At 36.8% G+C, this 27,598-nt stretch overlaps 1 protein-coding gene and 1 long non-coding RNA gene across 2 annotated transcripts in view; one reads left to right on the top strand and one right to left on the bottom strand.

Annotated features, from left to right (window-relative positions):
- Window positions 1-1,245: 1,245 nt before the first annotated feature.
- Window positions 1,246-10,937, bottom strand: LOC129002976 (uncharacterized). Its single transcript, XR_008491608.1, has 3 exons — window positions 10,634-10,937; window positions 8,292-8,450; window positions 1,246-1,357 (listed from the first exon to the last, which is right to left on the bottom strand). It is a non-coding gene; the product is annotated as an uncharacterized LOC129002976 (long non-coding RNA).
- A 1,071-nt stretch (window positions 10,938-12,008) lies between these two features.
- Window positions 12,009-27,598, top strand: part of LOC129004183 (protein LTV1 homolog) — a 29,363-nt gene continuing 13,773 nt past the window's right edge. The window contains exons 1-5 of the mRNA XM_054432644.1: window positions 12,009-12,163; window positions 12,599-12,733; window positions 15,114-15,257; window positions 17,304-17,391; window positions 17,662-17,785. Of these exons, the coding sequence (XP_054288619.1) occupies window positions 12,161-12,163; window positions 12,599-12,733; window positions 15,114-15,257; window positions 17,304-17,391; window positions 17,662-17,785 (494 nt within the window). The 5' untranslated portion in view covers window positions 12,009-12,160. The remainder of the gene's footprint in view (window positions 12,164-12,598; window positions 12,734-15,113; window positions 15,258-17,303; window positions 17,392-17,661; window positions 17,786-27,598) is intronic.

The following is a 27,598-nucleotide window of genomic DNA, read 5'->3' as shown; positions in this document are numbered from 1 at the left end:
GGCATACATAATCTCACCAGATCGACCTTTACTAACAATTATTTTAAACATTTTACAGTTTTCCCTGACTTATGACAAAATTCCCTGACTTTTCCAGATATTTAATATTCCCTGACATTTCCAGGTTTTCCAGGTCACTAGCCATCCTGAAAGACTATAAAATTGAAGTGTAGATCTCGTTGTCCAATTGTTACACAGTATAACTGTACGTAACTCAATTCAATGGTATGAAAGATTATTTATTATTTATAGCTAAAGAGTGTTATGGCGGATACGTCTATATTGGAATACACTCCCACTAACTACAATCGCAAGCCAGAATCGAAACTGCAGCCCTTCCAAGTGTATTAAATTTTCCAATTAATTTCACCATTGGCAATTATACTCTTGTAACCTTTTGTTTGGAATAATACTTTGTTATGGGAATAATGTGTTTGCAATGACGATTATAATACAAACATTTTAATCAAATTACGTTAATTTTATCACAAATAATTGAACATTTATTTATTTTTTAGAATAATGATAATATCACTGACTATGTATCAATACCAATTAATCAGATCAAAATGGATACAAAATGTACTTATTAGTATCTGAATCTGAAAACATGTGCTCAAGAACAGGAAATGACAAAACATAACATAAAATGTAACGGCTTGTACGACCCACTAAGAGTAATTATAACACTAATACAATAAATAATATATAGTTACTTACAATTGGACGTCAGACACAAAACACTTAAGGAATCAGAGAGAATACGGATGAGTTTTTTTCCAAAATACGGACAAATTGAATTTTGGTTGAACTAAGACGAGAAATTTCGGGAGCGGTATGTATAAGTTGGTCAATTTTAATCAATTTTATGTATAGATAATGAGAAAAATGTTATAACTGAACATAATATTTGTATTAGCAAGCCTATTCTTTAAATATAATAATCTTACAAATTTGATTGTCCGGATGCAGATTAACTCCTAGGGAGGAATTCGGAAATCCATTATGTCTTACTGGGATAGTTATGAAGTACTTTTATTTAAGGACTGGTCTTGGTTGTGTTACTTACTTTTTTAAAAGTAGAAAATCAATGATTAGGCTCAATAATGGAGTGTATTTTAATGTTTTATCAAGAATAATAGGCGAAGAGCATTAAACATTTTGGTTTATAAAATATTTTTTAGATAAGGGTAGGGACCTTAATAAAACACAACAATGAATCATAATAGGTAGTCTATATATTGAAGAAAGTTTTACTGTTTAAAAAATACTTCTTACAACACAATTGAAATAAATAAAGATTATAAGGCGAAGTTAATAGCTGAGCAACCCTTCTGCATTCTTCTGTCATGATATCCTGAAACAAATGAACAATAACTCAAAATTGTTATCTATATATTAATTTGAAACTGTTTTACTTTGTCATAGCTAATTTGAGAGGACGGCTGGGCGTAGAAACTCGGTAGGGGTGTCTAAAGAAAGGGCTTGGTCTGTAGATGAGCCATCAAAAGAGAAACGTGGTAAATTCCCTTGGGGCTCTGCCCCAGTGGCCTTTAAATTCCCATCCCATATTATTCTTATGGGGGAAAAACGGGTTTTTGTCACAGCTAATTCCAGAGAACGGCTGGGCGTACAAACTTGGTAGGGGTCTCTAAAGAAAGGCCTTGGTCTGTAGATGAGCCATCAAAAGAGAGACGAGGTAAATTCCCTTGGGGCTCTGCCCCAGAGGCATTTAACCCTCCGAAGGTCACGCTTCTAAAAATAGACGCATAACACACTTTGTGTAGTGTCACGCGTCTATTTTTAGACGCACGAACATCGTTTACGGCGAAGGCTCTATGACTGACTGAATCGGATTGAACTGGATCGAGTTAGGTATCGTTCTTTTCATTAGATTCTAAGCTTTCTAAAGGTCTGTCTCTAAGCGCTGTTTGTTCTCTGAGCCGATCGTAATTGTAGCAGACAGCTGACGTGCATATTAGTAAACAGGTTACTTAACCTCGGACCGATGACTGATGTGTTTTATTATGTTTATCATTGTTTTAGTGTTAAAAATCAAAAGTAGTGATATACGTGGTGAATTATAAGAAGATTTAAGTGGTTTTGAAGTGCTGGTTGATGATCCTGAAGAAGTAGGTAGTGATATTGATGTAAATTATCAGCCAGATTCCTAGCTATGGTTAGGCTATGCATTCTTAGCTAAACGCTATGTACTGAAATCCGTTTTTCGCTCATAACTTATTTATTTGATAACTTACCTCGCTATATGATTATATATTTGTAATCCTCATTAAATTTAGAACAAAGTGGCTATTTTCAAATATTTATAGGCCTATAATTTATACAATTTCATTGAGCGCGAACTTATTTTTTTTTTTGAAAATTTTGAAATTATATTTTTTTTTACCTAAAATTTTTTTTTTTTTAAATGTTCCTTATGTTTTATATATAATATTGAAGCCCATGATTTTCCAAACAAAATGGTATATTGAACATTAGAATTAACATTGTTTTAAGCTTCTCAGATCCGTTTTAATAAAACCTTGCAAAGGGGCCAAAAATAGGTGGACATTAAGGCCTAAACTATGGACCTTTGGAGGGTTAAAGTCCCCTCAGCAGATTTGTTTACATTATGACCATATGTATAATTTTACATTACTTTTTAATGAAACAGCTGTTAATATTTAAATTGTGATTTACTAAATCTGTCAAAATGAAGTATTTGCAAAGGTTTTTTTCTGATTTCAAAATCGATTTTCTTCTGCATCGTGTCATGTTTTGCAATATAATTTTGTAATGTTGTAATGTGATAATGTGCAATCCAAATCAGTGGATAATCCTAATATCCCAGTAACTCTAAAAATTATTTCTTATGGAGTTACAGTAACTTATGTCTATTGTGTGGGTTGGTTTCTGCCTTTTTTACCACTTCTTGGAGATTGTACGTAGGTGTGTTGCACGTAAATGATATTCTTTGGCGTATTGCATCCGTAGACGATACTTGGGTTGGTGTAACTATTACAATGGAAAAAAACGAGAAATCCTGGACAATTTGATATAGGCCTTCTAAAAATTAAACTGAATTAGAAGAAATAGAAATAATGTTTTTTTCCCATTTATATGTCCCATTTATACGTCATGTGGTCACTGAGCAGTACCTTGTTACTGTTTATTTCTCGCTGTTCCACAGCCATATCTTGTATGGTATACTCCTTTGGGGTCACGCTCCCACATGCAGTAGATTGTTGATACTCCAAAAGGAGGCGTTGAGAGTGATAATACTGACTGTTTATGGACAATATGTCCTCAATTGTCTGATACACGTTAGCCAGAACATCTCTAAGTATGGAAGAAGACAAGATATACATCAGCATAACACCAGGAACGCTAGAAACCTCGACACCCCTCAATGCAGACTGTCCAAATCCCTGAATAGCTTCCCAGTGACCGCAATTAAACTCTACAATAGTCTGCCTGAAGAAGTCAGAAGTATGGATGTGGCTGGGTTTAAAACCACAGTGAAGGAAAAACTTCAAAATAGGCCTATTTACACATTTAAAGAATTAGATGACGTGCCACTTTTTTAACTCGCCGCCATCTCAGTTTACTTTTTAAAATAAATTTGACGCAGTCCATCCGGAATCCCGGTCAGAGACGAAGCCTTCAAGTATTCAAGTAAGTAAGTATTAAGTATAATCGTTATTATAGAGAACCTAATGGGGCTATGAGTGGGAAACATTTGTAGAAAACACTAAAAAACAAGATCAGCTTTTGAAAAAAGATAAGATATTAACAATCAATTTTGATTATATATAACTGTTGTGTACATCGTGATTATTTCCATAATCTTTGACTCGACTTTTATAAAGTCATCGGAAATTATGACCGTTATTCGTTTTAAAATAACACTTGTAATGCTTCGCAATTGCTCGAATTCGAGCAACAGGTACACTAGTCAGAACTAAATAGAGAAAGGGGTGTCTTGTTAGCTTGGTGGTTAATTTGTCCTGGACTTTGCTGCAAGAGAAATTGGGATTGACTTAAAGGATCCTTGCACAAGGTGAGAGGATTAAACATAATTTTTCCATTGATATTGCACACACTTGCCCAGCACAACACAAACCTGCTAACAGCAGGCTACTATTAAAATTAAAGTAAAGTAAAGTACTGTAGAACCAAATCAGATTACGCTCTTGTGTCCACCATAGCACTATAGAACACCAAAGAGCACTAAACGGTTTTCATAGTCTTTTATCAATTAAGTATTAAATGTATTTATTCAAATACATACAAATTATAACCCAGTGAATGATTGAAATACATGTCATGATGAAACCATACAGCGGTAGCCCAAGTACGGCTTCATCATATAAAATCATATGCTAGTTGGTTTGACCATACTGGGCAGGAGTAGAGTGGCCAGCTGTGCTGCGGTTAGCGTATATTCCGGCGCCGACCACCAGGGGTAATGTGTAGTTACGGCGCACACCGCTGCAGCATCAAGCGCTAGCGACCGTTTCCATAACAACTTGGTAGTTGGGAGTAGTGTTGCCAACTTTGGAGGAATCCCCCAGAATTGGAGTTTATTGACTTATTTAATATTAAGCAATAAATTAATATAAATGCCATCTTTTATTGTATTTTTTTAAACATATATTTGTTATACTTTTGTAGTTCCATTACAATGATTCAAAGTTTTTCTTTATTAATCCATAATTTTAGGAAGTGGTTTATTGGAAGGTTTTGTTTTATATTTGCAAGGTCAAAATAAAATTTAACCAGGATGTCGAGTAGTCGGGGAAAACGGGAAAGTCAGGTATTAGTATTGAATTTCAAAATGGTCTGGAAAAGTTGAGATTTAGTCTTTATTTTGATATCAAAGTCGGTAAATTTCATGATTTTTACCTCAATCGCGCTAGACAACGATCACGTTTCTGTGATGGCGCAAGACGATGATGTGTCTACACGACCGCGGGAGATGTTCTTAAACCGCGACTGTGCTAGACGACGTTTTCGTGACCACGGACCACGGGAAAAATGATCACGTCTTTTCTGAGATCGCGCAAGACGATTGTATATACGGCCGCTGAAGATGTTCACAATTTTGCTGCAATCGTGGACGACGATGACGTTTCGTATTCAATGATGATGTCTACACAGCCGCGGAAGATGTTCATGATTTTGACACGATTGCAGAAGTCGACAATAGCGAATAGTAATCATTTCGTTTGCAAGAGTGGTAGTGCTGGTAACAGCTGGCGAGTAGTCGACGACGACACTGAATCAAATACCGATAACTGATATCGAACAGCAAAAACGCTCTAGTGGCAGATCGCAAAACCTTTCTTTGACAGTCTATATTTACTCTATTGTCTACGACTATAGTATTACTCATCTACCATAGCCATAATGTTCTACTTCTTCACCCAAACAAAAAAAAAAATTAATTATTAAAGATTCACAAAATATCACAAATTATTCGTGAAATTAAAAACCTAAACATAACTGTAAACAGACAGTTATATCATTGTGTATCACAGTTTTTTGTTGCTGCTTAGCTCAAATTAGCTGTTTTCATAAATGAAAAAAATATAATAGTGCTGCATCCTGTTGGTAAATCTTATAACTTTTAATGCCTTTGCATATCATAGAACCAACCTTTTTAGTTGAAACAGCTGACTAAATTCTTTAATTCCATTTAAATATGAGTACTCATAAGGTTAACATGGGAAACTCTAGAGCCACTGGGGCGGAGCCCGAAAGGATTTTTGAGATAAAAATATGCCTATACCTATGTTAATCGTGAATGTGAGCTATCATCATGCCAAATTTGAGCCCAATCCATCCAGTAATTAACATGTGATTGAACTTCAAACACACAAACAAACAAACAAACACACAAACTTTCACATCTATAATATTAGTAAGATAGTAGCCTTTCTCATTTCACATGATCTGACAAGGACGGTGTCTCATCAAACTAGTATGATCGTTTTTGTTCAAGCTCCTACGTATGAGCAATCGATGTATCTAAGGTTTAATGGGTGTTGGGTAAAAATAACTAATTTAATTCTGTGCTGGTATTAACATTTTTTTACCACAAAAAGATGTGAAACTACTTTATTGTTACCAGTTGTGTGGGGGCAATAAACTATAAACAAATAACTTGGTCTTTCCACATATTTAGACTGGTGTAGTTGTACAGCGTAAGTCTCCGGTTCCGAAGATAACGGATTCACATCCTGGAAATCACCATGACAATTTGACAGATGGCCACCCTGTGCGTTGCTCCTCATGAACGTTGGTGCGGCCATCTTTAAATGCCCTTACCCACCTGCGTAGGTACCATTCCGCTACTCATAATTTTCTCCCCATACACTTCACTAATCTGTCAATGAATTTAAATGGCTTTCACACGTTTAGCACTTTAAAATCTTATTACCGGTACAATTCAATTCAATTCAATTTCAATATTTGTCATGAGAGCCGAAGCCCCCTGACTACATACCCGGTACCTATCGTGAGACTTACCCGGGCCCCATGATGTAGGCCGAAGCTTACGCATCAACCTTTTGCACATCATGGGCGGATGACTTAAGGTCATCAGGCTCACCGGCTGCCGAAGCAGACCCTTCGGAAAGAGGGTTGCCCCTCAATCCTAACCAGGGTTTCCGGCTACTTGTTTAAGCGTCACTCCACCTGGGTTTTACTAGGTCGGGACCTAGAGGACCATGGTAGAGCGCCCCGACGCATTTAGTGCAAGTAACACTCGGGACCTATCTAATCCCTGACAGGCAAACCCGCCATCAATAGCCAGAAGGAAGGGGACCCCTCCCATTTACACCACTACCCAATCGAGGCCTTACCCAGTTACTGGGAAACCAGAGATAACCAGAGCGATAGATCCCCAGATACCCCTGGCGGGCTCGGACCCAGCACCCGATCTACTTCGTTTGCCCGTCAGACCCAACATCACTGCCAGGCCATCAGGGTTTCCCAAAAGGAGGCAAGTATAGAAGAGGGACCCACCCGGATGAACCTATCCACCAGAGGTGGCGACACCCTTGACTCAATTGAGGTTCCGGGAAGAACCCCCCACACTCAAGATAACCATACCGTCCGTGCTCAGAGACAGGGATTGGTTTGCATAAGTGCCTACAAACCGTTACCCTCACACTGCGGAAAGTTACGTTGCCCTTGAGTGTCCCCGTGAGCTACGGGTACTTGCCCGTTTTCACCTCCAGGAAAGGTTACTTCCAAAGTCGAGGATTTGCCACACTGAATGCTGGTCGCACACAACAAGCAGGCCGAAGCCCAAAGAACCACAGACACAGGTAGGTTAGAGAATATGATGCACTTCCATCTCTCCTAGAGCTAAACACCCCTCCATCCCCGGTACAGCGCTCCATATTACCGGTACAGCGCAAACTTCACAGGCGACGGCAGTCTCAATTGGCGGCACCGTTTTGAATGCTCTAAACCGGATGTAAACACAGCCGATTTGTGCCGAATTTCCAGCGCAGACTTGCCAATACATCCACATACACAGCACAAATGTCCAAAATGCCAATCGCAGCACTGAAATGGAGAAATTTAAAAACAGTACTTACTTAAATAACATGCCTTGTATTATTCTGTCACCATAGGTAGGTAACTCTGAAACTTGAACAGTGCTGTAAGTTGATTAAAGTGTATTTTTTTTCCAAATATAAAAACTTAACCGCCACAGCACATCATAAGTTAACACGATGACTGCTGAAAACAACGTACAGGCGCTCCCAAGTGGCGGGCGAAGCCCCGGCACGCAACCGAATCAGCGAACGCAATTGGCATTCAAATATTTCAGTCTGACGAATCACAAAAGAGCAGTGGTGACTGTGCTGCGTTACCCCGAGAGTGGATGTAGTTCACTGAAACACCCAAAGGTAGCAGCACTGCACGGATCCGTATCCAGTGTCTTTGTAATGTGGGTTGAAGAGAAAAAATCCCCGAAACCGGGACAAAAGCATTGCCAGACAGGATTTTACGGGAAATTTTAGTATCAACCTACACCAAAGTAAAGCTCGCATTCTAAGCTGGCAGGCTGGCAACGATTATAACGTCTCCGTCTGAGGCTAAGCTCACACACTGACTCAATATATTTCTGTTGGTCTGGTGCCGACTTTTGTTGGCGCGCGCCACATTGAAGTACTAGCGACGCCGACTAGAGTCGGCGTTAGCAGTCAACGTGTTAATGTTAAACAAGGACTGAAAATGCTTCTAAGTCTTATTGATAACTTAGCCAAACTTACTTATCTTTATTGCTTTCGATTCTTTTCCAAGAAAATTTCTCTCCTTCTTATTTGGCCCCAAATAAGCAGACAACTTCATCAATATTGTTTACATGTGAAGTACTCTCATACATTAACACCAAACATTTGCAATGCTCCAAGCTTTACAAGAAAATTTACCTGGAACAAAAATAGGCAGTGTACATCATTCAGGCCTACTTCTTGTTAAAAGTAAAAACAGAATATAGAACTAATGACTCAAGGTAGGGCATATTTTCTTTGTACAAATATTTGGATTGGTAGATAAAAACTTAAAAACTCGAAGGCCACTGGTTCTCTTGGACCCAAGTGTCATTACCCAGGTGGAACTAATAAAGTGTGTTTTTTATTAAAACACTAGCAGAGTACCCGTCCTTCGTACGGGGTTGGCATATAAGTATCAAATGCTTATAGCAGTTATGAGTGAGGACATGGTTTAAGAAATTTCGGTTCTTTTTGAAGTTCGTTCGCTACGCTCACTCACCTTTAGGTTGGAGCTCGTTCGCTGCGCTCACTTTCCTTCAGGTTAGCTCGTTCGCTACGCTCACTTGCCTTCAGGTTAGCTCGTTCGCTACGCTCACTCGCCTCCAGGTTGAAGTTCGTTCAAATATAAATTAAGCTTTTTGTTGGTCGCAAAACATAAACAAATAAAAAGTAGAAGAAGGTAGCTTCTAATGTTATTCTTATGGGACAAATTTAAAAATGTATTTTGAGGGTTTTATAATTACTACTGAACGGAATCGTCTAAATTTTATGGTGTCTTTCCATTGGTGTCATAATTAAGATTCGTGCAATTTTTTAACACTATAGGTGCAACGGTTAGCTTGAGTTTTTTATGCGAACACTTACACACACACACAGTTAAGCGGACAACTAATCCACGACTCCACTATACACAACACGATACATAGATGACATATTATTTTTTTTTAATTTCTTTAGAAAGGTCTAGAGAATAATTGATAAATTTTGTGTTTTAAGGGTAAAAAATGAGAAAACCCCATTTTTTGGCCTAGGCCCCTTCTCTGCATAGAACTCATTAAAACCCGGTCCCATGGCCCGATCATGCTAGTTCGCGAACTCATTCAGATTTATCCCGCCTTACACCTTCAAACCGAATTTTCATTTGATTTTAGGTTATGAAAGAAACATAATACAAGGATATTTGCCTTTGCCAATTACAATCAATTGTAAGTATGGTGGGCTAATATGAAAAAAGTTGACCCATAGGCCTACTTGCCTAATTTGTAATTTTATCCATGTACTCAGGTATGTGTCACAATTTTATTTTCTTAGGTAGCCTACATGTTTTTTTGCCATAAGTTAACTGCATGGTTTGCTGCCTTGTTTACTGCGTGAAATTAACCTAACTTAAGTTTTGTGACGTTGCCTATTGTAAGTTATTTTATAGACTACTAAATTTCCATTCATTCTTGGCTTAAAATACCTAATATGAATCGTCGCCATTTCATTGAATAGTATTAACAGTATTGATGGTAGAATAAGTTAAAGGGTACAGTTTCTTAACTGGGCTACGCTAATTTTATTGAAACTATCTCAATTCGATTAGTAAACCTACATGCGATTTTCACCATCAGCAAGTTTGGTTGATTAAGTTAGGTTATAATTTAATTTGATAATAAACTTAGATAGGTATATTTTAAAATATCTATTATTAATCAATATTTTTAATTCAATACTGTAGTTCAATAAAATATATTAACTTAAGTTAGCGTAGCCCAGTTAAGAAACTGTAGGCCTACCCAAGTTAAATCTCTTGGCTCAGTATTATCACGCTTACCATTTCTAAGGTTACACAAATGATACAAACTTGATAGCCTACTTATATCGAATATAGGCCTACTCGAATACTTAATACTCATTCAAATGAGTGTAGGACGTAAACTTAAGGGCTGCACTTTACTTTACGTCCTACACTCATTCGAATGAAAATATCGATCGATATATCGATTATTAGATAAGTTATATCATTTGGTTAGTTAGGTAAGGTTAACCTAACCTAACTAACCAAACGATATATCAAATGAAACAATCTAATAATCGATATTTTCATTCGAATGAGTGTAGGACGTAAAATAAAGTGCAGCCGTTGAATACATTCACTGATATTTTTATTAAGTTAATTGTTTAGGCCTGTCACAGGAAATCTGTAACTTGAGTCACAGCTACCTTAAGCTTAAGTAGGCTAGGCAACTGTACCTACTAACTTAACCTAATAACACTCAAGCAAATAATAGCCTACTGCATTTTGTTACTTTGAATAACAAGGCCTAGGAACAGGATTGGATTAAAACACAACTTACTGGATTTCAACACCTCAATAGTTTTGGAATTTTTTGATGTTTACAATTTATTAATAATTATTGTTCCTCTTCTTTATCTTCTGTCAACACCAGCCAGACTATTGACAAGATTCATTAATTTTCAATGCCGTTATCCTTCACTTCATTTTCATATCTTTTAACTTCTCACTATAAATATTTCTTGCATTTTCATTGTCATATAGCATGTAATTGTTGCCATTTCTCGTATAAAAATCGTTTAAAACATTTAAATAAATAAATGTTTAGGTTATAAATTACGATATCGCAGTTGTCAGTACGGTCAATTACAATAATTATCGTATCCTACCATAAAATATCGTATATATGGTAGACATGACTGAAGCGAGCAGCTGATGCCATTCCCACAATGCAACATTCTCTTCAATTATAAGCTATGCCCCAAAATCAGGATTATAAGGTATGACTCAAAATCAGGATTATAAGCTATAGAACAGAATCGGAATTATAAGCTGCGCCACTATTTGACCATTATAAGTTGTGAAACTGAAAATGTGTCATACCTTATAACGTTTTAGAGAAATTGTGGCATAGCTTATAATTTTTCGTGAAAGTGTGGCATAGCTTATAACTGATTATAAGCTATGCCACATTTTCAACATTATAAGCTATGGAACAAATTCACGATTATAAGCTATGACATTATTAGCTATTACACCCCACGGACATCCCAGCCCCAGCTCGGCGGGCATGTAACGAAATTCTCGCTGGGTGTTATTGCTCTACCCTGTTACTGGTACTGGCCGTATGTTCGTTCTGGCTCGGCTGGGCTGTAACGTTATTATTCCAGCTTGGCGTTACTCTCTGCGGGTGGTTTATTCGTTCCAGTTTGGCCGTAATGTAACGAAATTCTCGCTGGGTGTTATTGCTCTACCATGTTACTGGCCGTGTTCGTTCGTTTCGGCCCGGATATACTGTAACCATAGATAAAACATACGTAACTTAATTCTAGCATGGGTGTTACCTAGCTGGACGCTGGACGTTTCTTCCAGTTTTTCCATAATTATTGTTGGTGTTATTGTTGCCACACTATGTACAGTTCTCGTGTACGTTAAATTCCGGCTGGAATGGAACGTTTTCTCACATTTTATTATTTTAAAGACTTTTTTGTTGCTTTCAGGACTTTGATCCTGACGGAACCGGTACAGGAGATCAATTCATAAGCCAATGAGCGCAGCGTTACAAAAATAACAGGGTATTCTGAGTAATGTGCTATCTTGATAACAGGTTACAATTTATTAACAGTGTTATTTACCCTGTTACGTTAAATAACGCCCATCTCTAGGAGTCAGTCAGTGTCAGACTGTCAGCGTCAGCACTCAGCAGTCAAGTCAAAACAAAAAACAAAAGTCAAGTCCAAGTGTCAAGTAGAAGTCCAAGTGAATCCCTCTTCTTCCCTTATTCATTCTCTATCCCTCCTTTTCTCGTGTCGGACTCAGTTTACATCGAAAATTTCGTCTTAATTTTTTATATATCACTTCAAGTACAATGGTCAGTAATTCTGTATTATTATAGTTATTAGTTAACGTACATGATGGAGCTACAAAAGTATAGATAGTGGGCTACAACAACCACGTTTAGTTTGAGGTTAGGACTGCAATCAAATAGGGAATAATAATATGAGTTTACTTTTTATTTTGCCATCATGAAGTTATTCAAAAAAATAGTTTGATATTACCAAATAAGTAATGCCAATGCATATACTGTCCAATTCTAGGCATAGCCTACTAATTGTTGCATCAACTTGATCTTAAATTGTTTGCAGAAAAAAGTTATCTAACTTATATATCATGTTGAAGTTAACTATTCTCATGTAAGTTACTTTTCCACCATGCATAGTAGCCTAACTTACTATTAAAGTTTAGGCTTTTGCCCAATTATCGTCCATTAGAATTAATGAAACTTAACATAGCCTATTTTCCACAGCCGAAAACCAAGAAGAAGTGGATTGACAAGAAGAATGCTGTTACGTTTCACCTGGTTCACCGCAGTCAACAAGATCCGTTGGCTGCTGATGACAGTGCACCTCAAAGAGTACTTTTGGCTGCACCTTCCTCTCAGGTAAGTTATGAGAGTGAAAAAATATGGCTTATTATGTAGGCTAGACAATAACAAGGTTGTGGCTAGAACAGGTATCAGCGGGTCTCTAATTTTTCCAAATGTAGGGAGTGTCAGAATAAAAAGCCAGTAGGGGATTCGCAATTTTATATAACATCCTTAGTTAGGTACCTCTCACATTTTAGGATGCCATAGGTTCTCTAGCCTGGGATATTTTATAGCATCATTTCAATACTAGTGTACCTGTTGCTCAAATTCGAGCAATTGCGAAGCATTACAGGCGACTCAAAGATTATGGAAATACTCAGATCATACAAGATCAAAATCTTTTGTAAATATCTTATCTTTTTCCAAAAAGCTGATCTTGTTTTTTGAGCGTTTTTAGTGTAAAAAAAAAACATTATTTCTATTTCTTCTACTTAGTTGTGTTCTATGACTTTTTCTATGTTTCCATTGTTTGCAAATCGGTTATTTCAATGATTGCTCAAAAAATGTAGCACAGTGTTAATTCAGTTTTATTTTTAGCCTATATCAAATTGTCCAGGATTTCTCGCTCTTTTCCATTGTAATAATTACACCAACCCAAGTTTCGTCTACAGATGCAATATGCCAAAGAATATCACCTACGTACAATCTCCAAGAAGTGGTAAAAAAGGCAGAAACCAACCCATACAATAGATATAAGTTAACTCCATAAGAAATAATTTTAAAAGTTACTGTGATATTAGGATTGTCCACTGATTTGGTAATGGAACATTATATTGCAAAACATGACACGATGCAGAAGAAAATCAATTTTAAAATCTGAAAAATCCATTGCTAATACTGTACTTCAGTTTGACAAATTCAATAAATCACAATTTAAATAAGTTATTAACAGCTGTTGCATTAAAAAAAGTAGTGTAGAATTATGCATATGGTCTTAATGTAAACAAATCTGAAGAGCCAACTTTTAAAGGCTTCTGGGGCAGAGCCCCAATGGAATTTACCTCTTTTGATGGCTCATCTACAGACCAAGACCTTTCTTTAGAGACCCCTACCAAGTTTCTACGCCCAGCCGTTCTCTCAAATTAGCTGTGACAAAAACCCCGTTTTCCTCCATAAGAATAACATGGGATGGGAATTTAAAGGCCACGGGGGCAGAGCCCCAAGGGAATTCACCATTTTTCTCTTTTGATGGCTCATCTACAGACCAAGACCTTTCTTTAGACACCTCTACCGAGTTTCTACGCCCAGCCATTCTCTCAAAATAGCTGTGACAAAGAAAAACAGTTTCAAATTAATATATAGAATGTTGTAAGTTTAGTAAGCTTCTTGTTGCCCTTCTTGGTACGACCATTGAGACCCTTCCAGATCGCATAGGGAGTCCTATCCCTTTACCTTCTGTTGTCATCTTTAAATGCAATATCAGTATTGACGACTAACTTAACTTAGAAGAAAATGGCTCAGTGAATTTACGCAATTCAACTATCAATTATTGAGACGGAGACGCCCCCTAGGTCTAGGTGTGTATTTTAACCCAAATATGAGGCTGAAGCTAAAGTATCACAAACACTTTTTGTGTTCGGATTAAGCGGACGTTTGGATTGGCAGGACTCAAGTGTATTATCGTCTCCCGTGGTCATGGAAACGTCACTGTTGTCATGCATGATCGCGGTAAATTGAAAATTCTAAGCAGACATAGGCCTACAAAATTCACCGATAATTCCCAGTTTAAAAAATTACACATAGCTCCCAGTTTTCCCGGTTGGTGGACACCCTGTTAGGCTATATATTGCAAAGGGGCGCTATTATTAGTTGTGCCTAGGGAGCTGGCAGTGGCAGAGTCAAAAATGGGCCTGCAGCTGTTTCATTAGTTAAAGTATTGCGTGCAGAGTATGACTTTAATAGGACACAGTCTGGTTTTGTTTGGTTTGCCCAGCCTTAGAAGCTTAATACCACAAAGGCTATAGGGAAGCCAATATCATTAATTGCTTTCAATGTCCAGTTAGGTACTGTCTAAATAAGTTTTCTCACCAAGTTCTTGTGATGAGAAATTCTTGATTCTTTATCAGGACACATTTTCTCAGGGATGTTGTGCACTAAAACATTTTTTCTCTTCTTGTTGTTGTTGTCATTTTTTTAGCATCGCGCCATTTCTGTATTCTTTTGTGATCATTTCTCCCTTAAACTATTATGATGGAAAATTTTTCAGCTATTTTTATCCATGAAACTATAGCTTAATATGACTTTGTGAGGCCATTTCCACTCTTAAATTTTAGAAATGCTAACTTAATTGGGACATATCGTTTCAGTTGATAAACATAAAAACTTGTTGCATTTTTACTTAACTAAATTTTTTCTAACTAACTAAAGTTTTCATTACAAACAATTTTGATTTTAGAGTAAATCGAAAAAACAAAAAGAGGAAGAGATGAAGTATGGAATCTATTTTGACGATGATTATGACTACCTCCAACACTTGCGGGAGAACGACTCAATGGTTGCACATTGGGAAGAAACACCAGAAAGAGAAAAGCCACAAAAGGTAAGACCATTAAACAACATACCTTTTAGCCCTATCCTTCTAAAAATCTGTATGAATATTTTTTTATGCATAAGGCAAACTAGAAGGTATCAACTAAAATATGATCAGGAGGCTGAAATCCAATTAAATTAACTTCTTTTTCCTATTTTTAAAAGATCCCTTTAATTGATTAAAAGCCTAAAATTGTTAGTTTTTGATTTGGCCAGGAGCAGTTTAATTACAATTAGGCTTTTATAGGCTGGTCCATAAAAGCTTGAAAGTGCTCATAAAAAAATCATATTGGAAAGAGCAATTCCTGTTTCTTGGAATGATGTCAAATAAAAATATAGGTCCACCTAAGACCAAAATAATCTAGGCTTGATTGTTTTGGATATATTTTTACTTCCATTCTTTTTGCATTTTTTTATTGAGATGTAAAACAGAGTTTTTAATCCTTGAAGCCCCAAAGACTGCTATATCGTTCATAGATCTGACCAAACATTTACAAAAATCTGCCAGTAGGCTACCTAGGCCTATATTTTATGAGTAAGTTGGGCTAACCCAACAAACACGGCTGGAAATCTCGATATCACAATTGTGCTTTGTGTTTATCTGTAGATGCCTAGGCCTATTGTTATCGCGGATCATTGGGCCTAAAAATGGCTTGGTCTGTGGTGATGACTCCCTAGCCTCAACACACATTTAGAGACAGCACCGTGTATCGAAAGTTAGAATCTTGTCTGGATTAGGTCAACCTAATCCATGGCCATAATTTTAGGTCTACCTAAAATGATGGCTTAACGGTTTATTACCTTAAATTGAACATAAGATTAAGTTAACTGGATGGATTTTCTGTGAGTTAGATGTTCCATACTTTGCGCCTATCTTTTCTGTTTCAAGCCTCATAATTTTAATAAATCGAGCTCAAGCTATAGCTAAATAAAATTATCATGCACACAAATGGCATACCGGTGCTGAATTACCTTCTCTTGCTAAGTCAGCTTTGACTTCGGAATGTTGTTATATCGACAATTATAAAACCACGTTAAACACATATGTCCACATCTTTAAACTCACCGTTCTTACATATCTTTTCATATTGATCAATCCAGCTTCATCCTCTTGCTTTCCCCAGTTTTCAAAATCATCAATAAAGTGTTAGTGGAATTTCAAATTCCCTGGTGATTTAACCTTTTTACGTTAAACCATTGTCCACTATAATCACATTTCTTTTTTTGACTGGTAGACTTCAGTGCTAGCCAAAAGCCATTGCCAAACAAACAAAGGAATTTGGATTTTCATGTCTTGCCTGGAATCAAAACACAGCTGACGTTCACTGTACTGCAAAACTTCAAGCTATTGAGGCACTTCCTGTGAACTTTGACTTATAAAGGAACATCGTCGAGTTATAGAGGTTCACTGTTCAAAAACCATTAAAATTCTACTTTTTGGGTTTAAACATTTAAAACCTTCAACTTATAGAGGTACTTTTTACATTGTGATTAATGGGGATGTCAAGGTGTGAACAATTTGAGATATCAAGGAATTCAAGATCCTAGAACCCCTAACAACCGGCCTTCTAATTTCTGATCCTCGGTTTATACGTCCACTTCCCGGAATCAATGCCAAATATATTTCCCACTGCTGTACATGTAGTCTTCATGATTTGAACGTTCTCACAGTTTATCTGTTTCCTGTTAATATACATTTTTAGCAGGTTCACTACTCAGTTGAGCTAGTAGATTTAAAAAAGAGACTTAAACACTACTTTTAACCGATCACAAGTTGTCATTAGATACAAATTATTGTTTTAATAATAGGTTGGTTAATCCAGCTAAAATTTTATCCAGCCAGGGGCTTGGTCCCAGGTAGGCCGGATAAGGGGTTTTACTGTATCAAGGTTCAAGTTATTGAGGTCCTACTGTACCAATCAATGAATGACTCCTGGGGCTCAAAGTGTTAGACATAAGGTGCAAAGATCAAATTGGATTTTTGTGTGTGTAGATTATCAAAATCTCAACGTTCTTTTACAGTCATTCATAGCGATTGATTTCTCACTCATTTCAGGAAAACAAAATCAAATTGCCATCATCAGTTTTTGCTTCCGAGGTACAAGAAGATGTAGGACTACTAAACAAAGCAGCACCTCAATCAGGTAATCAATTTAACATATCTTTGTCTTGGCGTAAATTAACAAAAAACACTTTTTATTGTTTATGAATGTAACTGAGTGATTTACTTTAGCTGATTGATACTTAATGCTTACGTGATAAACAGAAGGTTGATAGTTTGATCCTGAAAGTTTGTTTGGGCTTCATGGTTCAAAACTGGACCCAGCTGTTATTGAGCTCTTGATAAATGTTTCTGGGCAAAGAAATAGGCTAATCGTAGCCCTTCATTCTTAATTGACTCAAAACGTTTTCAGGACTCCGTTTGGATTTAGACCCCGACATAGTTGCTGCAATGGACGAAGATTTTGACTTTGAGGACCCTGAAAACCAACTGGAAGATGACTTTATTTTAAAAGCAAATGCCTCTGGAGATGAGTAGTAAGTTTTAATTAAGGATTACAAATTTTTCTTTTAAGTTTTTTTTTACACACTTTGTGTATGTTTTGATAACATAAAAAAGTAACTAGGCCTAAGTCCTTTTCCCTAAAACTTGATAAATGTATAGTAATGTAATCTTAATTGTTCCCATAGAACATTTTTAGTAAAATATGGTAACTTATGTTTATTAGTGTTTATTGCGTGTTCTTATCATCAAGTCCATAAAAGGATTTGTAATATTTAATTATTTTTTTATATAATTGGATTTTTATTACCATATGCTCCTCCCTCTTAAGACACCAATATGATTGGACCCTTGCCCAGGTTATAAAATGCACAAACCGTCAAAAGTTAATAGCCTACTAAAACTAATGAATTTGTTACGATAAAACTTGTTCCAAGTGGACTACTATTTAATTATTGTTTCATACTGAAAAAAAATTTGTACAGCATCTGTACAGTGCTGGATGAACAGGTATATTCATTTAGGCCAAGTGTAAATTGCTTGACAGACACTCCAGTCCAAATTCAATATAAATTTTTACTTTCTCCACCTATACATATTATATATGGAGAAAGTATTGTTTTTGTCAACATTTTTTAGTTGCAGTTTTAGGTGAAAAAATTTCTTTTGGGCCGCCCTGCCCTAGCCCTTATTTGTTTTAAGTGATACTAGTTGCTCTGCCCGTGCTTTGCTACGGGGTGAGAATGAAGAAAAGAATAATTCGGTTTTACAATAAGATGCTATAAGAAACACACTTACCAGGAAACATATAGGCTCAATCGTTCTTATTGATTATTTAAATGAAGATCTCTTAATGTATCACTATCATTTTATATCAAATCAAAATCAAATCAAAACATACTTTATTTCCAAAAATATGCCGAATATAAATTATAACACAACTTCCAGTGAACAGACACCCTATTAGCTATTGCATAGATAAAAATAATTAAATATAAAAATACATATAAACTTAATAATAACAACAAAGGATGTAAGGTCTCAGAGAAGCCATGTTAAACATAATATATTATGGAAATGAGCCTACATGGGCTGGAAGCCTGTGCGTAGGCTCAGTCGCTATCAGTGACTGTATTTGTTGGAAAAATACTATTCATAAATATTCAGAGAATTTTAAAAACAAATAATTTAATATAATTGTAAAACTATTCTGAGGCTAAGTAAGTGAAATGAGCAATTTGAGGAATGAGGCAAGGCGGAGGGCACATACATAAATATAGTTAAGAATGTTCGATGTTAGTGATTCAGTTATTTAGTAAGGATTACGAGAGAATAAAGTAGGGTCAAGTCTGTCTGTACTCTGCTTTGATTAGGAGTTCTGATTCATCTACACCCCACTCTATCAGACAGCCAGTGATGCATTTTTTGAAAATAGAAATCGATGGAGAATGAAACAAATGATAAGAATTACAACGGGAGATAACATTACGATATAAAACTTCAGAAATGTAAGAGGAATTTGTTAATGAGTACGACTTGGCTAAATGGGAGGTAGATATTCCGACATTCTGTGCATATCGGGTATTATAAGAATGTGATGTTTGGTTAAAAATAGAATCGAAGTTCTTGAAAACATGAATTGAAAGAAATTTGATAAATAACTGTCTTACACTGAGTAAGGATAATTCACGAAATAATGTGTTAGTAGGGTATCGAATTGGCTTATTGAAACAAACTTTGAGTAATAACTTCTGAAGGACAAAGAGAGGTTCTAAAACAGTGGGAAAAGCTCCGCCCCATACGATGATGCCAAATGAAAGTAGCGACTGGACATAGGCGTAATATGCTAGCTTCATTTCCTGTGTTGTTAATATGTCACGCAGTTTCCTAAATGCAAAGATATATTTACGCAATTTAGAGGTTAAAAAATGTATGTGGTCAGACCACTTCATACGATTGTCAAAAATCACACCTAAATATTTACCTATAGGAACTTACTTTCTCAATTTGCTCACAAGAGCAAAATCTATTTAAAAAGTTGCCACAAGAGTGAATTGAAATATTTTCCAAGTTATAATCAGTAGTATCTCTTAGTGAAATAGGTAAGAATTTGGTTTTTGAAACATTTAAGGATAGAACATTTTGGTCAAACCATTTTTGTATTAAAAGAAGATCATGATTAGCATCATCACGGACGTTTTCCCAACTTGTCCCGTTTTCAAGAATGACGGTATCATCGGCAAATAAAAACAGTTTGCCTTTAATTGAAAGTTTTGTGATATTATTTATATAAATTAAAAACAGGACAGGCCCAAGAGTGCTTCCTTGAATTACCCCATAGTTTATGGGTTCTACGTCACTGGAAATTCCGTTAATCACCACACTTTGCTTTCTGTCGGATAAATAGCTCTGAAACCACTGATGAGCGGTGCCACGAATGCCAATGTTTTCTAGTTTAACCAAAAGCTTTGTTCGATCAACAGAATCAAATGCCTTTTTTAGATCTAGGAATACCAGCATACTCCGTCTGCTGTGAGAGATATTATCATTTATGTTTTTACTTACTTCGAATAGAGCGTCAGATATATTTTTTTCTTTTACAAAACCGTACTGTTCTTTGCTTAAAATTTCGTTTGTTTCAAGGTAATTAACAAGCTGATCTTTCACAATGCGTTCTAAAATTTTTGAGAAAACACTCAGCATAGATATGGGGCGGAAGTTATTGACGTCTGAAAAATCGTTGGATTTGTAAAGGGGATATACTTTGGCTGTCTTAAAGGGGGTTGGAAAAGTGCCAGATGTTAAACTAAGATTGATCAAATGAGTTAGCGGTCGGAGAAAAATATGTATTTGTTGTTTTAGAAAATCAGCAGATATATTGTCAAAGCCAGGTGCAGACCCTCCCCTAAGTGAGTTAACGTAACGTGTGACGTCATGTTCAGTGATTGTGTGTAGCGTGAGCTGCGAGTCATGCCTGTAGTCGGCGTCGTTCAGTATTGGGGTTCCTCCAGAGTCAATATTATTGGCCAGATTTTGACCAACAAGAGAGAAAAAAGTATTGAAATCACTAGCAATTCGCTTTAATGTTTCACCGTTAAAAACATGTGATTGAGGTAAAAACTTCTGTACAGGAAATGCATCTCGAGATTTGACTCTCCCAGACAGCTCATTGATAACACCCCAAAGCACTTTGGGATCTTTATTCCCCTGATTAATTTTGCTTCTGTAATAATCTCTCTTTGCATTTTTTAACGATCGACTTAAATTGCTTCTAACTATGATAAAGCGAATCCTTAGGTTTTCATTAAAAGGTTGTTTTTTTAGAGTTTTACTAAGCTTGTCCCTCTCACGAATTTGTTGAACAAGATCCAGCGTTATCCAAGGTTTTATCTTTTTAAATCTTGTATTTTTATTTGATAATTTTCTTGAGCTTTTATTAGACACTGATATAATTTCGTTAAAACGCTCAGAACATACATTGGTATCGAAACAGTTCAGAACGGTTCCCCAATCTGCGTGAGTAAGATTGTCGGCAAGTAGTGTGCGGTCAATGTAAGTGCGACTTGTTTTGTCGGACTGATTGTTGGATGAATTGTTCGTGGTTACAGTCAAATTCAGTGCAGTTCCATAGTGATCGGTGATACCTGTCTCAAAAATAGCTGTATTTATATATTTTAAATCTGCAATACGGACAAATATATGATCCAAACAAGACATAGAGTTATAGGAGACACGTGTGGGTTTATCAATACACTGAACTAAGCCATTGCCTATCAAACAATTTAAATATCTGTCAGAAATGAGATTACCTTTGAGCAAGTCAATATTTATATCACCCACAAAAATCACCTTTACATTCAAAGGCAAATAGTTAAAGAATTCTTCGAGTTCTGATAAAAATAGGTCAACGTTGCTGTCATGAGTTCTGTACAGTGTAGTGAGAATGTATTGCTCACTGTGTAAAGTAAAGTTCAAGCGTAAACCAAAAACGTCTCCAATAGTAATCTGTACATAAGTGAAAGCCAGACGATTATTTACATAAACTAGTACACCGTCATTTTGATTGCGATAGTTATCTGTAGTCACAAGGTCAAAGCCCTCTATAACCTCTCCCCCCACCCCACCCCTCAACCAACATTCAGAAAGAACAATGAAATCAAGATTATGAATAAACGGATGTAATAAGACTAACAACTCGTCAAAATTCTTCTGGATACTACGAATATTAATGTGAAATAATTTTAACGTGCTATCATTAAGCTTCGTATTAAAAAAATTAAAATAATCCGTCTCTGTGTCTAATGCTACACAGGAATTAAATGAAAGTATATCGTCATCCACATCACCCAACATGACCTCTGCACAGCCTCCCACCCAGTCAAGGACCCTGAATTTAAAGTAGGAAAAAACTAATTATAATAAAAAATCAAGTAATAATTGTAACAGAGTTGTAAAAGTTAGGATATTGAACATATTAAAATTGAGCTTTGGAGTCCAAAGCTATACTAACCTTAAATAACAAATAATTGTAACAGTAATGAAAAACTAAAATATCTTTTACCCTGAACATGTGATACGAATCATAAAATACCTATAACTGGGAACTAACAACAATCATGGAAATTTAAAATACTTGTTACCATCAATTATTAATTGCATTTAAAAATATATTATTAGATATTGCATGTATTTTTTTAATAAACAATGATAAACATAACACTAGACTTTTGAGGGCAAGAAATATAACGAAAGTTTATCTAGTTATACTAAATGAAAGCACAAAAGTCTAATTAAATAATTATGTTACTAACCATCAGTTTTAATCACAAGAAAGAAAAGCCTATATTAATGATACAGTAGTAAAAAAATAATGTTTACGACTTGTATAGTGAAGAAGTTTACCTACTTTAGGATGACACGTTTTCCTCGTGTGTAGTAGGTTTTTTGTATATGTCCAAGTCCTTGATTTCCATCACGCGGATGGCCGAGTCCTTCTCCGTGGGTTTGATTAGCACCTTCCCGTTAAAATATCCCGCGAAATGCAGCCTCCCCTCCCGTTGCAGTCTTCTCGCAGTACCCAGCAGCTGCTTGTTGTGGGGTGTCAACTGCTCATTGATGTAGACGTCCGTGGATGGAAGTGAACGTGCCAGATCAGATGCCTTGAAACTCTTTCTGCGTCTGGCAGCGCTGAGCCACAACTCTTTGAAGGTGCGGGAGACAAACTGCACAATAATCGGTGGATGTGACAGCTTCTCCGAGTACTTGCGAAGACGGTGTGCTATTGAAATATCACCCCTTTGGTAGTCGACCCCGATGACGCTGGCAATCTTCTGTAGAACGATGTAGATATTTTCATCTTTGGTAAGAGGCAGTCCAACAATCTCTATGTTGGCACAGCGAGAGTGTTGCTCAGTCTCGCGCAACTGCTGACGCATCTTGTTCACTTGGTCGCTTATCTCTGCGCTGGCCTGCTCCGACGTGCAGCATCTCTGATCTAACTCTGTGAAATTAGCCTCTAGAGATGTCAGTCTACCCTCGAACTTTTGCAGGTCCACTTTGAGTGAATTGATACACTCCATAACATCAGATATTTTTGTATCAGTATTAGTATTAATGTCAGTTTTAAGAGAGTTAATAGCATCGAAGAATACCTTGTTTGATACTGCTACACTTTCTTCCGGTCGCACAACACTCGGGTCGCACTGATCACATTTCCAGGATTTAATTTTGTTTTTGGTTAGGTTCTGCGTAGTGCCGAATCTTGTACACGCAGGATGAAACACACTCGAACAATCCACACACTTTACGGGTATTTCGCCACTTGACAGGTCTATTTTGCATTTACCGCACTTTTCCGCCATAGTCACAACTATAATAAACTGGGAAGACTAATGAACCACAGTATATAAATAAAAATATATAGGTTACAAGAATTGAGGTTATGAATTAAGTCCGTGACTGAGCAGGTATAGGCCTGGCTCAGACGATCTCTGATAAGAGGTCCGTCCTGGTCGGCTGACTGATAACGACTGATAAATATATAGTGTATTGCATTTAAAATATATGCAAAAGTATAATTCATTGACCACATGTCACCAAGAAACAATTATTTTCCTTGTAAACAAATTAAATTAAATAGTAGAACAGCATTTCTGACAACAGCTGGAGTTTCATAACAATGTTTGTTTCCCATGTTAATCTTATGGAGAAATACGAAACTTTAAAGGGCCCTAGGGCCTCACTCTCTAATTATTTCCCTAAAAAGAAAGTTTCCTGCACAACTTTACGTTACGCTCTTTCCGATGACACCAAAAACATGTCAATCGGTTCAGTAGTTTCGGAGGAGTAATTGTCACAAAAATCCTGCTTGCGTATTAAATAAGTATAGATATGTGTATGGATGTGTACAAAACTACAGGCTACACTTGTGATCCGTTTTGATGAAATTTGGTAACTAAGTAGGAACTAAACAAAAACCTCCAGGCCTCCTTTTTTAATATTTTTTTTAGTATTCTTATCTAGTTAAATATATGTTTTACGTTCCTCCATCTAATTAATAGTCCAACAATTAGAATTGCTTAATAGCTTATATGTTTGTTGCGAAGACAAAATTTTCAAAGCTTGTAACTCGGATTAAAAAAAGAATTAAATAACTAAGGCATAAATTTTACGTTCCGAACAACCAACCACACTAGAAATATTTTGCACAACTAACAATAGAGGAACCAAAAATAAAATAAACAAGACTGGAGTTTGCAAGATTAATTGCCTAGATTATCCACGCAAATATATAGGCCGAAAGGCCAGGCATTTGAAACCCGTTACATGAAACATAGACGAACTCCAAAAATTTCTAATCGGGAATCAGCCATTGCCTTAACCTGGTTCACTTAAGGGCGCGCTTTACCCGCAGTAGAAATCCTGCGATCGTTGTTGCTAACGCCAGTTACGCCGTTATGAGCTGGGAGCGCTAGGAGCGATGCGGCGAGAGGGGAAATGGCAAGATGGCCGCAACTGGCAAGCAGCGAACTCCGGGCTGCACAGCGCTTGAGACTGAGATGGCTCTCGCACGCGCAGTCGCGCCCGCCCGCGCACCACTCACTGCCAGCCACGGCCACAGTAGACCAGCGCTTTTCGGTAGCCTTGCCTCGTCGCATCAACACAACCACACAACTCAAACTAGGCTACTACTGGGTGTAAGCGCTCCGATGTCGCGTACAGTATAATCATAGACTAAGCAACAAGTTTGTTTCATCTATGGTAGAATGTAGCGAAGTAAGCTATGTTTGTTATTCAAAATTATTATTTTTTTTCTACACCATTAGACATCTTAAAATTATGGACATTGGCAGTAAAAAAAGGAAATTTGTGTACATGACGTACAAATACACATTATAATTTGTCCTTCACTATATGCAAAGTATACACAACAAATACATAAAGGGTACCTAATATTATTTTATTTTCCAACAGGACCCTAGTCCACATCCTGGATTACATGGCAACTATTTAAAAACTCGGTAGGATTATAAAATTATTTGAAAATATATTTATTAATAAGGATTTGATGATTGAGTTGATTATGGATTATAGATTTTGATGATTTGATGAATTAAATCTCGGATATAGACCCTAATAGAATTTATATCCTATCTCTGATGGGTAGCCCTCTTGGGTATCTGGGATCAATAAGTTCTGGCAGAATGCATTTGAAATAGAAGTCAGTTAGTGGATTTTCCATATTCTTCCTCCAGAACTCATCGTCTCTCATGATCTTCTCCACTGACAAACCATGAGGTGTCCAAACTACAAACAAACAGTATTTCTTCCCGGTTATATGAAGCTGCCCTAGCACTTGGTAATGGTAGCAATGTTGTGTTTTCAATCTCAGCTCTCCTTCGTCATTGAGATAACAAAATTTTATCACTTTCTGACGCACTGCCTCTGCTGGTGTTAGGTTTTTAGCAGACGCTGGACACTTCACCTGTAACAAAATTAAAATAAAATAAATGGATTTGGGTGTTTTGATCATTTGTCTATGTCAATAGGATACCAAGATAAAAGTGCTAAACACAGTACGTTGTCCAATGTTATTCGTATAAAGAATAAGAATAATTTTATTTCTCGCCTATTTATGAACATACACACTGACACACTTTGGTATGAGGCTTAATCTTATTGTCGCCTGTTGATATTTGCTCAAAAAACACAATTTTGCCGATTAAGTCCATACAATCATACCTGAGTACTCATCCCCCTATGATTCTTATGGAGAATAAGTAAAATGATATGCCTCTCTTAATTATTACCATAAAATCCATATTTTTTACTGGGTATATAGGTTCACCTACATAGCTTCACCTATTTGAGATTTGTCTAACAACTATAATTTGTGATCCTTGTTACAGCAAACCTGACTACTCAGGCTGCTACGTTATTCTTATCGAGAATAATTCAAATTTTACAAATATCATTAATGTTATTAATGGAAAGGGATGACACTTGTTATGTGGCTTCACCTGGTTGATACTTGTATGACAACCAAATATTTTCTGTTCTTTGTTTCAGCAAATATTTGATTTAATGAAAGATTTAGAATGAAGGTGTAATAAATATGCAACATTTAAAAGTCCACGTACCTCCACTAAAGCTTTTTGATCCCACACTCCGTCAGGTGATGCTGCAAGAAATGGATGTTGTGGGTCTATGTAGAGTCCACAATCTTCAACTTTGACCAAGAGTAGGTCTTCTAATGCGGTTATGGCAACTCTCTCGTTTTCCATAACATACTTTGTTGCCTTGTTTCCGGTGAATTCTTTGTAGAGTAATTGCACCACCGTTTTTTGACATGAAGTAGACTGCCTCATTCGACAAATCTTGCCAAAATTTGAAGCTGTCAATCGTTTTCTTCGTTCATTTTTCCAAAGTTCGCAGGAGCTCTGGCCACGAGAATCTGATTCAATTTGATCTCGATTGCCAGCGTCAAGTTCTAATGACTTCATGAAATGGAATTTTTTACTTTCATATACATCCGGTTCAAGGTCCGGAACCGGCACATCACCATAGTCTTTGTCGGCACACATAATACGTGACTTTTTGGCGATCGGCTCCCGAAAAAGCTTTTTCCTTGGCTTCGACTTCCTCCTCTATCTCCTCGCAGCCAAGCTCTTTGAGTGGAGTCCTGGGCTCAGTCCAAATGCCAACTTCTTATGAATAACCCTATGTAGTTCTTCGCTGTTATTCATCGTCAACGCCGACAACTCACTCCTTGCCGTGTAGCTATTCCTTTGAATGAAGTTTACTCTTTTACCCCCCACCAGTTTGCATACTATAGCATTGTAGCTCTCGACGATGTTTGAGGTTACACATTGGAGTAAGCTGTACGTGAAGTTGGTTAGATAAGCATTGGCAGCCATGATCTCTTGCCAAACACCATAGGATTTTAAAAGCTCCACATAATTCCTATCTCCCTCTTTTTGCCGCTTGCAAAAATAGTTTGGGCACTTGGAGTGATCACCAAACACATGATTTGGCCCATTGATAATGTCGGATTGTAGGAGTTTTACAGTTTCGTGAAGACGCTGGGTTTCCATATTTTTTTTATGGTGTTTTACAGCTCCTGTTACTGCGTGCCGTAGTCTCATTAAACTACTGAGCACCTTATCTCTTAGTTCTCCTGGGACTGGGCCGGTCTGGTTTCTTCTCTGCTCACCAATGTCTCTCACTTTTCTAATGTAGTTTCGGAGTAGATGATTCGTACACTCAATTTTAATTATTGGTGTACGTGGACCATACGGCTGACATTCAGTAAGTTTTGACGTGACGCTACTATCACCATCACCTGAAAC

The sequence above is a fragment of the Macrosteles quadrilineatus genome, unplaced genomic scaffold (assembly GCF_028750875.1).
Source record: "Macrosteles quadrilineatus isolate MER2022 unplaced genomic scaffold, UCM_ALF_1.0 Scaffold_9__3_contigs__length_116548681, whole genome shotgun sequence".
NCBI classification, from domain to species: Eukaryota; Metazoa; Arthropoda; class Insecta; order Hemiptera; family Cicadellidae; genus Macrosteles; species Macrosteles quadrilineatus.
The sequence above is the reverse complement of the archived record's forward strand: the minus strand, read 5'-3'. Positions and strand labels throughout refer to the sequence as shown.